The sequence below is a fragment of the Orycteropus afer genome, unplaced genomic scaffold (assembly GCF_000298275.1).
Source record: "Orycteropus afer afer isolate SDZICR_OR568_19922 unplaced genomic scaffold, OryAfe1.0 scaffold00088, whole genome shotgun sequence".
Taxonomy (NCBI): Eukaryota; Metazoa; Chordata; class Mammalia; order Tubulidentata; family Orycteropodidae; genus Orycteropus; species Orycteropus afer.
In genome coordinates, this window is record NW_006921675.1 from 294,522 (window position 1) to 308,405 (window position 13,884).

At 38.3% G+C, this 13,884-nt stretch overlaps 1 protein-coding gene across 1 annotated transcript in view; it reads left to right on the plus strand.

The window, feature by feature from the left end:
- Positions 1–13,884, plus strand: part of SYNE2 (spectrin repeat containing nuclear envelope protein 2) — a 285,164-nt gene that overhangs the window by 154,503 nt on the left and 116,777 nt on the right. Inside the window, exons 58-61 of the mRNA XM_042781144.1 lie at positions 4,107–4,304; positions 4,903–4,977; positions 6,740–6,862; positions 10,231–10,335. Coding sequence (XP_042637078.1) covers positions 4,107–4,304; positions 4,903–4,977; positions 6,740–6,862; positions 10,231–10,335 — 501 coding nt within the window. The remainder of the gene's footprint in view (positions 1–4,106; positions 4,305–4,902; positions 4,978–6,739; positions 6,863–10,230; positions 10,336–13,884) is intronic.

Below are 13,884 nucleotides of genomic sequence, written 5' to 3' on the forward strand. Positions count from 1 at the left end.
ACCCTGGGGTTATTGTTCACCTTTTAAGCCGGTCTATTAGTTGTCTGTGGTGGTGCAGTGCTTAAGGCATTCAACTGTTAACCAGAAGCTTGGTGGTTCAAACCCACCAGCTGCTCGATGGAAGGAAGATGGGGCAGTCTACTTCCATAAAGATGTACTGCCTTGGATACCCAATGGGGGTCACTGTGAGTTGGAATCAACTCGATGGCAGTAGGTTGGGTTTTATTGTTTGGCTTAAAGTTGAGCCATCGGGGTAAGTTCAGTTCCAGGCTTAAGGGGAATCTAAGGGCTATGGTATTGGAGTCCTACCGGTCTCCATCAGACCTACAAGCCTGGTCTTTTTCATGATTTTAAGTTTTGTTGTACGTTTTTCTCCTACTCTATCCAGGACCTCCTATTTAAGTAACTTTTCATTTTTCCTGAGCTGTTTTCAGAATTCTTTGTCTTTGGTTTTAGAAAGTTTGATTATAATATGTCTTGGTGATTTTCTTTTGGAGTCTATCCAATTTGGGGTTTGTTGAGCTTCTTGAATACATATCTTCTCATCTCTCGTGATATTAGGGAAGTTTTCTTCCAAGAACTCTTTGACAGTTTTCTTGGTACTTTTTATTTATTCTTATTATTATTTTGTCTCTTCTTGTTCTGTGATTTGGATAACATTAAAATGATTCCTCTTGATTATGCCGCATCTAATTCTTAGGCATTCTTCACTCTTTTTCTTTCTTTTTTCTGATTGTTCCTCTAATAGTTTAGTCTTAAGAGATTTTTGTTCAATTTCACTCTGGTAGTACCTAAGGCATTTAACTGCTAACCAGAAGGCTAGTGGTTCAGACCCACCAGCCACTCTTCAGAAGGAAGATTGGGCAATCTACTTCCATAAAGATACTGCTTTGGAAACCCAAGGAGGGGTTGCTATGAGTTGAATTGACTCGACAGCAGTGAGTTTGGTTTGTTTTTTTTTTTTTTTGTCTTCCATTGATTCAATTCCATCCTTTGCCCTTCCAATGTGTTATTTCTGAGATTTTAGTATTAATCTTCTGGATTTCTATTTACTATTTTTGTATGGATTCTGATTTTCTGTTTATTTTGTCAATTTGTCTTTTTACTATTTTCCTGAATTCTTACTGAGTTTTGTCTGTGTTTTCCTTGATTTTCTCTGTGATTTCCTTAGTGTTGTCCTTGATCTCTTTCTTAATCTGTTACAGGGTCATAAATATAAATTTTTTAAATTCCTTATCATGTAGTTCCAATGCCATTTCTTTCTCCAGAAGTTTGTCTTGCCTTATATTTCAGTCACTTGCTTCAGCTATCCTGTCCTGCTTACTTGTATTTTGAAATTGTCTGTTATCTCCATGACATTGTGGTGTTTCTGTATTTGTTGATTGTATGTTGGTTTGTTTCACCTTGATTTTTTGTTTATTTTCTTTTAATATATGTGGGTAACAGGGTAAGCATTACCAGGTTACTCTGGTCGCTAGTTTAGGAGCACTGGGGTACTCACCACCTGTTTCAGGGTAGATTTGGTAGCAAGTAGAAGTGTGGGCATAAGTCTCTGATCACTGGTCATGTAGAGCAGCTGAAGCAGACGGGGTGGGTGTTGGCTGCCATCTGTCATCAATCCAGTGTTGCTGCAGTAGGTGATGGCACTTGCCAAGTGGGTGGGGTGCAGATTGGGTAGGTATGGTTGGGTAGATTGGCTCACTCCCAACTGATAGTGGATAAAAGGGAGATGGGAAGAAAAGAAAAAAGTGAGGAGAAGAAGAAAGAACTAATCTACTGGTCTATTTTTTACTTTCTATAGATTTTCTGTCTATGCATCATTTTATAACAGTAAGCTTAATCATTTGGAAATTATTCTTTCACTGAGTTAGGCCAATCATCCAAATGTTGGTACATTTTATTAGATGATACACAAAATCACATCTATAGCACCACTTGTCTCTTCAGAAAGATCTTTTAGTATTTAAGTGTGTAAGTATTGTTTGCTAGCTATTATTTTAAATAAAAATAGTATTCCATGAAGGAAAGAAAAAGGCTAGTTTAGCTGGCAACTCAGTCACACAAATACTTTTCCTCAACCATCATTCGTTTTGGTATGCAGCAGAAGTACTTTGCACTTACTTCCCATTTTGTCACACAGAATATTTAAAAAAAAAAACAAAACAACATGCTCTTCATCCAGGACATTCTTAAATGAAATTGGCGTTTTTTATTTTAACTATAAATACATGGCAGTGAAGAATCAGTAAGTACTAATACACTTGGTGCCTTGCCTTGATAGAAAGGTGCTGAAAGCTTTACCCACCATTGTTTTTGTGCCATTATTGCAATATGAACACAGTCAAAGAGTCAAGTGATATCTTAGTAATACTGTGAAAATAATCTTGACCTTGTGGACCTGTGGACCACTTTGAGAATCACTGTTCTATGCCCTGTTGTGTCTCCATAATGTTCTATTTCAGCAGTCTCTCTTATTCTAATGGCTGTAGTATTACTTTTATTGAGAGACATCACACCTCTGAAAATTAGTGCTTATTTGGAAATGGAACATCAACCACAGCCAACTTAGACTTAATTCAGATAATTATCATTTCCCAGAAATAATCACAGGAGTTTTGACTTCTGGCAGAATAGCAGTATTGATGTAGGAATGTGAGCAATAGCAGAAGGAGTCTTGGGGCTGGGTATCAGGAAGCCCAGGTGAGTATTCTGTCTCCGAATAGATATGTTGTTGTTGTTGTTATGTGCCGTCAAGTCAGACCCGACTCATAGCGACCCCTCCTTGGGTTTCCGAGGCAGTATCACTATGGAAGTTGATTGCCCAACCTTCCTTCCAAGTAGTGGCTGGTGGGTTTGAGCCGCCAGCCTTCTGGTTAGCAGTCAAGTGCCTTAGGCACTATGCTACCAGAGCTCCTTCACTATCTTTGGATAGTACAAAATAAATATTTTAAATTCTACTGATGGCCATAAAAGAAGGCTAGAGTGTTTGACAGGTAGTCATCCAAGCAGTGATATAGCTGTGAACAAATCACCTTTTTCTCTGGACTTCAGAGACTTATAGGTGGAATCATGTTAAATTTCTCTATAAAACAATAATTCTGTGAATATCTGTGAATTAAACTTCAATATAATAATATTTTTATGTTATTATATATTATAAACATATTTTTTCATATCCACATGGTTACCAAGTGTTTTGTAGCAAAATTTTTACCAAAAGAAGAAAAGTGATAGAATAGTGGGAAGAAAATTCCCGTAGTTTCTCACAATGAAGTTTTCCTAAAAAGGAACAGGTTAGAATTCAGCAGAAGGTGAACGGCACATATCAGGGATGCAAGAGAAAAAAAATGTTACAGTGGGTAACATCTGAAATTTCTTTCAATTCGTATAATCTTAGAACAGTGGATATCTGCATATCTATCCTATATAAGAAGGGTTTTTTTGTTTTTCTTTTTCTTTTTCTTTTTTAAGTAACCATTATAAAGCTTGGAATCATTTGTCCATCATTTCCATAGTAAGTTACACTTCACAGTATTACTGATACTTATTTATTTCCATTTGGTAAGAGGCTTGGTTGTAAGACAAAGTTAATGAATTCAGTAATAGTAAATGAGGCTTCAAAGGCAATAATGAAAGTATGAGATTTTCTAACTTTGTTTTCTCTCACTGATTCCTAAACATGGGTCTGCTTAAGAATCTCTTGGAGAACTGGTGGCGGTGCAGTTTTCTGGGGCTGACTCCACCAATCACTCTAGTCAGTCCTGTGGCAACCACTCAAGCAGGGACTCCCCAGCTGCACACCACAGCCACCTGTCAAGCTTGTTGCAAATTTCCAAGCTCTGCTCAACTCCCTAGAGATTTTGGTTCATAAAGTTTTGGGTAGGGCTAAGGCATTCTGTTGGTTATAAAGCCTCCACAGGTTATTTGGAAATACAGCCAGGATGGAGTGGGTACTATATTATACCAGAGATGGTCTCCTGGCTCCGCAAACAGCACTGGAAAAGCTTAATCCCTTTTTCCAAAGGAAGCAGTCACCGGTGGATTAGCAAAGGCCTCAAAAAATTAACAAAGGTTCCCAAAACATTGGAAACACTTTTTCTGCACAGGGAGAAATCAACAATATGGAGGAGCAAATTCTGAATCTAAACCAGAAAAAAGAAGATCTGTTGGTGAACTTGAAGGCTGCAGCACTAAGCCTTCACCAGCATTTGAAGCAAGAACAAGAAGAATTAGAAAAAGAAATGTTGTCAGCTGCTGCACCAGAAGAGGGTGGAGTGGCTGAGAGGGATGTTTCTGAATGGAAGGTAAGTATGACGGCAGGTTAGTGCCGGTCCTACATTCCAAGAGGTTGTTAAATAGGTCATGTATTTCATCTGAAGAACCTGAGGCATCTAAGTCTTAAAGGAATTCAAAGTAGAAATACTCCACTTGAAATTGTTTACTGGTGAGTGAAACTCCTCAGAGTGTGTCTGTTCTGGACTCAACCCAGAATTCTTATGTGCAACGTACTTCATGAGATTATGACATTCCGTGGGCAAGTAGATGGGAGACACCCTTTGAAGTATCTTCCTGCTGAAAAGACAGCCCTTTGCAGACTCAGAATTGGGGCACAGCACTTCTTCCCTAAGCCTGTGCTGAATCCACTTCCATGAATCACATTCTTGAATTGTTCAGATGAGGGACTCTAGGAGGCAATACAAATAAAATGGATCTAAGCTTTGATGGAGTCAGGCATTTTTGACTACACAAGCTGAAAGGTGCAGGGCACGGAAGCTACTTGTGCGAGTAGGCACGTTGGATTAAGTGAGTAAAAAATTAGCTACACAAAAATGTGGCCAGGTGGGGATTGTGCGATGCTAAACAGCAGCCCGACTGCAACTGTACTTGTGCTGTGCCTTTCAGGTGAATAGAACAGGCTCCATGTCTCTCCTGCCCGCCGTTGTAGAAGAGGCAGAGGAAAGCTCCTTGAAGAGTGAAGTAAGGAAACTGCTTTTCTTGTTAAAGTTTGTTAACGCTTGAAATCTTTTAAAGAAGATCAATGGGAAAATCTTAAAATAATACAAATCTAAGGATTTTTTAAATTAGTGTTAATATTTTGTAAGGGTGATTGAAGTAGTTCTCTTATGTGATGAACATCATTTAAGTGTGTCTAAGCTTCTTCACCACGTAAGAGTGGAACAGATTTAATGCAGACACTCTTACTGGTTTAAGGGAGAAGATGAGGAATTCTTTGTAATAGTCTGACTTGTGAGTACTTTCTCTGAACTTTTGAGAGTATGCTGTTCAGTACTCCTGTAACTTTAATTTTCTATAGTTGAATTACTCTTTAGTCTAAAATGGTATTGCCAATGACATGAAGAGTTGTGTTTGCATCTAATACTACTAATTCTTACTACTTCATTCTAACTTGTGGAAACAGGCATTTACAATTGTCTTTGCCAATATTAGTTTCCATTTCATACTTTAAAAAGGAATGCGTCTTCCAGAATATGCAAATGTGTAGACTCCAAGCTTTTATTAGTGGTTACCTGCGGGGGGGTGGGTGGGAAGGAGAAATGGGGGAGAGGATATTGCTTAAGGGCTACAGAGTTTTTATTTAAGGGTGATGACAAATATTGGAAATGAATATTGCACAACCTGGTGAATGTAGTTAATGTCACTGAATTATACACAAAGTGATAGTGGAAATGTTTTGTTACATTTATCTTGGTACTTATATTTCACCATAATATATTTTTTTTTCTAAAAAAAAAAAAACACACACAAAATGAATGACTCTTCTACCCAAAAAAACAGAAAATTACAGCAACTGATAGTTTTTGTGTCTCACATGTAACTACCAGACATTTTTATCTCATTTTGGAGATTGTTAAGTAGTTTCATTGTCACACAGAGCAGTCCACTTGTCCTGTAATCTGACACTGCCTTGCGTCTGGTAAGGTCCATGAGTGGCAGAAGCAATTAGTGATCAACTACTAAACAAAGTGTTGCTGGTTTGAACCCGCACAGCAGCACCACAAAGGAAAGGCCTGGCAATCTGTTTCTGGAAAGGTTGCAGCCAAGAAAACCCTACGGAGCAGTTCTATTCTGGAACACGTGCAGTCGCCATGAGTTAGAATTGACTCGATGGCAGTGGGTTTGGTTTTGGTTTACTTTGCCTCTGACTTACCAGGAGAGAAAGCAGTAGTTGGATAACAAGAGTTTGGGCGTGCAGGTGTGTGTATTACTGTACAGTCTATCAGACAGTTTAATATTCTGATCATGCTCCTTTATGGCAGAGAGAATTATGAGAATGGTGGAGGCGCTAGGGGTCAAAAGAGTACATGTCATTATTTCAATTTAAGATACATATTTGCCTCTGAGCTAATAAGTTTATAGAATCCACTGTTTATCTTTGACCATAAAAAAAATACATACTCATCACACTTTGTCATTTTAAAGATAATATTTATGGTTGCATTTACCAAAGCTGATTAAATTTCTAGAGCACTGTTGTTTAAAGATCCCCTTTGTGTGATGTGAGCTGACTCCCGACTTTTAAAACTTTTTTAGGCTATAGGAAGAGTACCACATGATTTAGACCAAGGAAGAAATAGATGAAAACTGGAGGGAGGGTGGAATTAAGGGCCACAATTATGCTGCCTGGGAACATGGATCTTGTATAAAGAAGAGGAATAGTATGCTGGTCATGATGGTAGAAAGTCACTTCTCTTTGGTAACCTACTCATTGCTGTGTTAGAATGGAGATCAGAAAGCAGAGCCATCTTCCAGTTCTTGGTCTTTACTCTGGGAGCCTGACAAGGACAAGGAAGAAGACAGAGCATCCTCATCTTCTGGGACCATCATTGAAGTAATGTTGGGCGTGCCACAGTTCTTGGGGGTGGGGGTGGGGGTTCTTCATGCCCAACTCTCTTTGTAACTCGGCTTACCCTTTTCCCCCTTTTATTTATTTGGTTTTCAATTGGCCCTTTCCAGACTTTTGAGGTACTCATCTATAGCCCAGGTAAAGAACAAAAGTAAGGGATAGTAAGTCAAGGAAAAGACCTCCTTGTTTGAAAGAATTCTAAGGAAGGAAACCTGCTTGTATTGAAATTTTTAAGTTCTCCCCATTGCCTTGGCGTACATGTAAAGACAGCCAAATACCTGCTTATTATTTGCATCTCTAGTGTGTATTCATCCAAACTGACCAAGCAGGTGACTTAAAAGAACACCTAAAAGTGTCACCAAAGTGTTCCCTCAAAACACTTAACAGAATCTCCTTAGAGAGTGGGGAGTAGGGAGTCTCCCCATAGTCTTTTGTTTGTTTGGTTAACAAAGTAGTGTATAAGGCTAAGATAAATGAATGAAGTAAGCTTTTCTTCTTTCCTTGTCATATTCTAAATCTCCAGTCTCTCCAAATAGCGGGTAAATACCCTCACTTTAGAAAATCAGTATAAGCTAATGTTGAAAATGATGTCATACCTTTGCTTCTAAAAGCTCTCTGTACCTTCACACCCCTCTCTCTTCTGCTTCCTTGTCCAGGGCTAACTCCTCTGCCCAGTTTTTGTGCTAATCCTCTCATTAATCACTGGTACTGGGCTCTGCTAGTACATGCATCCTGAGTCTCTGCCTTATGACAGGTTCCTTCCTCTACTTCAGAATGCTCAGGTTTCCTCATCTCTACAATGTTTGCTCCTTCGTGACCTTGTCCATCCAAACAAATGAAGGCCCATTCCACATCCCAGACTATTCTTCAGCTGCTTTTCAGAAAATACATTGCATCCCTGGGGTATCCTTCTTTCCGTATCTATGTGTACACTTCTACTGACCCTCAAATGTCCATATCCATGTCTGCCTCCTCAGAGGAAGCCTCCTGCGATCCTTCCAGGGAAATTACTATCTTGTTGTCTTTGCTTTCCCATAGCATTCTGAAACTCAGTTATAACTTAGCACATTTTTATGCATGTGCCTGACACACTTTCATAAATGACAAGAGCTTTATCTTGCAGATTTATACATCCTGCACTGGGCTCAATACAGTGTTTCAGTGAACTCAATTTCTTGATCCTGCTTCTGATCCTGCTTCTCGGGTCTATTACTGTGCTTCCTCTTCATTTGCTGCTGAGTGTCTTTGCTGGGTACTCCACTTCTTTAGCCCCTTCTGTAATCTAGTTTCTGCCCCTGGCCACCCTCAGACTGCTTTCCAATCACATTGACCACAGGAACACCAATTTGTTGTCCTTTTCTCCTCCTAATCCTTATTGATCTCCCCACTATCATACACTTTTTTTTTATCTTGGTTGTAAATATTTCTGCCACACAGCTTTTGCCAATTCAACTTTTTACAGATGTACAGTTTATCGACAGCATTTACAATATTTGACTGTGCAACCCTACCCTTAATCAATATCAGGTTTTTACACACTTTAGACCACCTCTTCTTGAAATGCAGTCTTCGTTTGACTCACTTTATTCTGCACTTACCTGCTTCTTCTACCTCCAAGCCCTCTTCCATCTCCTTCTCTTGCTCCTTTCTCTTCTGTTTCTGATTGTAGGCATTCCCCTGGTCATGACCTCTTCCTTGTCCATTTTCTCTCATGGAGATATGTGCTGCCATATTTTCACTAGTCATCTCTATGCCATTGAGTCCTAAATCAAATCTCTAGCCTTGGCTTTTCCCTTAAGTCTGTTCTACGTTCCTGTCTTCCTGATAGACCTCTATCTGAATGTATTTTCTTCATCTCAAACCCATTTTCCTAACTTATCCTTCACAGCTTGCTCTTTCTCCTAATTTTTCAATGTCTGCTAACAGCATCACTGTTTCTCAGAGTCCAAGACAAATGTCAGAATCATCTTAGGTGCTTCCATTTCTCTTATCTTTCAAATCAGGTCAGTGGTCAAATAATGTCCAATCTTTACAGTGTTCTCCTTTCCGTTGTATCTGCCATCATCTTATTGCATACAAGTGTTACTTCTTCCCTGCACTTTTGTAGTAGCCTTCTAATTGGTTTTAAACCTCCAGTTTTATCTCTTAAGGTGTCCTGTATAATTCTTGCTCTTCCCACCCCACTGGTATAATTATTTTTGTACATGTCATTTTCCCATTGCTTAACTTTGTTTAATCTTAGAAGTAGGATTACTGGGTCAAATTTTTGTGGGACACACATTGTTGAAATGCCCTCCCGAACATCTCTGCTGATTTTACTCCTACCAGGAATATATGAAAATGCCTGTTTCCTCATGCCAAGCTTATCTTAGATATTCTTAGCCAAATTGCATTTATATTCCAAGAAAGTTGAATACCTCTTCAGATGTTTATTGGCTTTTGTAATTCTTCTCTTATGAATTGCTTATTCATACCATTTCACTATTTTTCCACTTAGAGATTGATCTTTTGCTTACTGATTCATAATAGTAACTCATACATTAAGCGTATTAATGCCTTGTAAGCAGTTATCCCGGTTTGTCGTTTCTCTTTTAGATTATGGTGTTTTTTGTGATGCATATTATCTGATTTTTTGTTATCTATTCTAACATTCTTTTCTCTCATTGTCAATCTTAGAAAGTCCTTCCCTATCCCAAGATTAGAAAACAAAAAGCTCATATTTTCTCCTAGAATTTTTATGGTATAACTTTTTATATTTAAATGTTTTGAATAAAATTAGAATCCCTTGTTAGGAAATAAGAATTTAGTTACATTTTCATAGAAAATGCCTGGATAGTTGTCCCCAAATTTAACAAATTTATTTTTAGCCCCATTCTTTGAAATATTAAACCAAAATCAAATTCACTGCCATTGATGCAATTGCTACTCATAGCAATGTGCTTTGGGTTTCCAAGGCTGTAAATATTTATGGAAGCAGACTGCCTCATCTTTCTTCCACAGAGTAGGTGGTGGTTTTGAACCGCTGGCCTTTTGTTTAGCTTTTATCATTATATCATTACATAATATAATCTTATTTAATTTAAATTCTTATAATAACCCATTTAAGTCCATAATTCTATAATATCCCTATGTGCTACTTATTAACTAGAGAGCTTTGGAGAATTTAAGTCTTTCAAAGAAAGACAAACCTTCTGAGGAAGCCGATTTTTTTCCTAATGAACTTTTTCTAAATGTATTTGGCTTCTCTGGACATTTTTCCAAGCAGGCTATTTGTAAAATGAGCAGACATACGAAGAATGGCTATGTGCTAGCAGAGCAGGAAGTTTTCTCGACTTTCACTCTTATCTTTTCAGAAGGAAGATGAGAGAATAAGCACATGTGATGGGTCCATGGCACAAGTTCTTGTACCAGACTCGCTCAGTGCTGAGCAAGACCCAGAATTTTCCCTGAGCCCCATCCAAACCAAAGAGGTAAGTCCCTGTTGATAATAAGGCAGCTCCTCAGATATGAGGCCTAGTTCTCAGAGAGACTAAGCTTTCTGTGTTCCACAGCGCTTTGTATGAGGAGCAAGAGTTCCTTGTGAACTTTAACATCTTCACATGTGCTTTCAACCTGCAGAACTGGCAGATTTATCATCAGATGTTTACATATAAAGTAAGCATGGTATAGAGCAGTGAAAGATGTTTCACTCTGACCATTAGTCAGGGTGAACTAGTCTTTCTACTGCTTTATTCCGTAGGTATAATTTAGGAGGAGATGAAAGTGAAGGAGCCCTAATATTGAGTAATGGTCTATTGCATTTATGTTTGTTATCTGTTTAACCCTCTGAGGTACATTATAAGGTAGGTTAATACCTACCATAAGTTTGCAGATGGGGAAGTCAAAATTCGTGGAGTAACAATACAACTATTAAACGAAGTAGTAAGGATTCAAATGCAGAATATTTCAATTTACCTTCCTAATTTAAATATTCTACCTCAGGCTTCTCAAGAAGACCTCCTTGGGGGACATTATTTCCCTAGTTAGTTTTGGTATTTAGCTGTAGCTCTGGTAGCATAGTAGCTAAGACAGTTAGTTGCCTGCTAACCAGACGGCTGGCGGTTCAAACCCACCAGCCACTCCTCGGAAGGAAGGTTGGGCAATCCTACTTCTGTAGTGATACTGCCTCGGAAACCCAAGGAGGGGTCGCTATGAGTCGGGTTTGACTCGACGGCACATAACAACAACAACAACAAAGTTCCTGCACTCTCCTAAGCAGCTTCTGAAGAAGATACTGGCATGCGTTGGGGGCTCTCTTTCTGTCTTTCTTTTCTTTAAATCATTACTTCTCTTTTCCTATATTGACTTCTATCTATATGCATTTTCTCCCCATCTTTTTTCTGTTCTTACAAACATATATATTAGCTGTGAAATTGTTATAGCACTTCAACAGTGTCTGCCTGGCAGAGTGAACCCATGGCAGAAGTTTACACTCACTGATAATACTCAGGTCTAAAAAGGTTTTTGTTAGTTTTGATGCCTAGTTAAAAAACAGATGTAAATTCAGTCGTGTTTTATTTATGGAAGCTATTCTGCTTAGTATTAGTTTCTACCCATGTAGATGATCTATGGGGTCTTTTGCCCAAATATGTGGGTAATAGATAATAATGATGACACTAATCATGATGTGAACAAAATATTTACTGTGAGATTTACATTCATTATCTCTTGTAATCCTCACAGTAGGGCTATCAGATGGGTATTACTCTTATCTCACTTAAAGATGGAAAAATTGAGGTTTAGAGAAATTACAAAAGTTGCCCAAAGTTATATAGCTAGAAAGTGTCAGAGCAAGGATTTAAATCACTAGATTTCTGCCTCTGGGTTTAGAACCTAAGCTTTTAACTAGTGTGCTCCAATAACGGTCTCTTCAACTGCTCTGTGTGTATGTATTGTGTGTGTTTGTATTTGCTTCCTAGCAGAGCTTTTGCCCTAAGTGAGCCCAGTAGATTCTTTGACCAGAAGAAATAGATGTTATCTTTTACCCAGCAGAGGTCAGCCCACTTTTGATTATTCAGGAGCTGTTTTACCAACTTAAATCCCATACCTCTCGATGCCAGTCCTCTGCCTTTAGTCATTAGTACACCCACCAGAGGGAGGCAAAGTGGGAAATCCACAGAGACCAGTGTCACCAGCTGTATAACAGCTTTGACAGACCTTTTGTTTCAGAGGTTTAGTGTATTGGCTAAATGAGAATTACATCATTTTTCTTGTTAGATTCTGAGCCATCATTGACCCATAATATGATGAATACATAGTATGGAAAGATGTAAATCAAAGTAGGCGTGGCCTCACAAATGTGGCCACAGTACTGCAGCTCAGGTGCATGTTTACGTTTTGGCATGTACAGGGCAGGCTGGCACTGTGGACAGGCAGTTGGCATTTCATGAAAAGTGAGGGAGACGTGCAAGTGCTTATAGAATTGAATGTGAAATATTAATGAGTAAATACAAACGATTGGTATTTGACTACAGAATGTACCTGTAACCAGAAAATTAGTTTTATTTTGTTTCTTAGATCAGTGATGTGTTGATGTGGAATACAAAGCAGTATGCTATTCAGTAACTAAAAGGCCAACTTGGATAGGTTAAGGCTGGTGAAATTTTATCAAGAATGTGACTTCTAGTCAAAAATACAGTGAAATCAGAGACTGAATTCTGGTTCTAATTACTGTTTCTTCTTACTAGACAAGTTTGAATAACTTATCAAAGCCTTAGTTTTCCCCATCTGTACACTGAAAATAATTCTAGGCTTGTGGTCAGGAGTAATTGAGTAGTCTGTGTATCATCTTTGCCTGTCTCATAGTAAGAGCTCAATGAAAGTTATGTAGTATAAATTTATAGTTGTGCCTAGAGATGACATAATTCTCTATAATAAGAAATACATGCAGTAATACTTTTAGCCCTCTAAAACATGTTATCCAAGGAGGGGTCGCTATGAGTCGGGTTTGACTCGATGGCACATAACAACAACAACAAAACATGTTAAAAATAATAAAATATCCATTTAAATAATTCCTACATTCATAATTTGGATGTATCAGAGAACATACTGAGAAGGGATGCTTTTTCAGAAAATACTGTGAACTCAGAATTAAAAGATCACAAGAATTATTTGATTTGGAGTAAGTTTGTTTGGGGTCTCAGCTTCTCAGAAGCAACAGGGTGAACAGGAGATGTGTCAGCTGACTAAATGTTACATGCTCTTTGGTTTCTTTGACTGCAGAAGAGATTGGAGGACTAATCGACGGTGGATTCCCAAGACCACTTTCACCTATAAAGTTCTGTGGTTCTTTTCTCACGTTCACCTTTGGATTCTTTTCAGGTTCAAGTAACCAGCAAATAAAGTCTAGATTAGTTATCCAGCTTTCTTGTTTCCTAACTAAATTAGTGAGTTAGAGAAACTCAATACAGGTTTCCTCCACTATCTGAAAATAGAGAATTCCCATGAAACTTTTCATAAGGCAAAATGGTGGAAAGCAAAGAAACAATTACCATTAATTTATATGGGAAATTAAATTAGATTAATGTATATGAATGTTCCCAAACCCAAAAAATAACCTACCAAATCAGACCAAATAACAGTATATGCTCATGTTATTTTAACTAACTATATGATAGTGTTTAACTAACTACATTTCAGTGTTGTGTTAAGTTTTTAACTCTATGCCAGCTTGATGCTGAGATGCTGAGTGTAGTTCTGGGGGAAGGACTTGGTGAGTCTGTACTCTTCCTGCTCAGGGTGCTGCAGCCTCTTTAAGCTAGTTTTGCTTTTTACCTTTTTTCACAAAAGTGAGTATCTTCTTGGGTTTTCCGTCAGTTAGTGGAAATAGGTACCAGTAGAGGTCTTTCATAAAAATGAAATGGCATAAAGGGAACTTTGAAGAATCTGGGGATACCTGTACTATCGTTAAAAATACGTGTTGTCCATCCGATCTGCAACCTATACAACTATGAGACCAGAAGAACTAGATGGTGCCC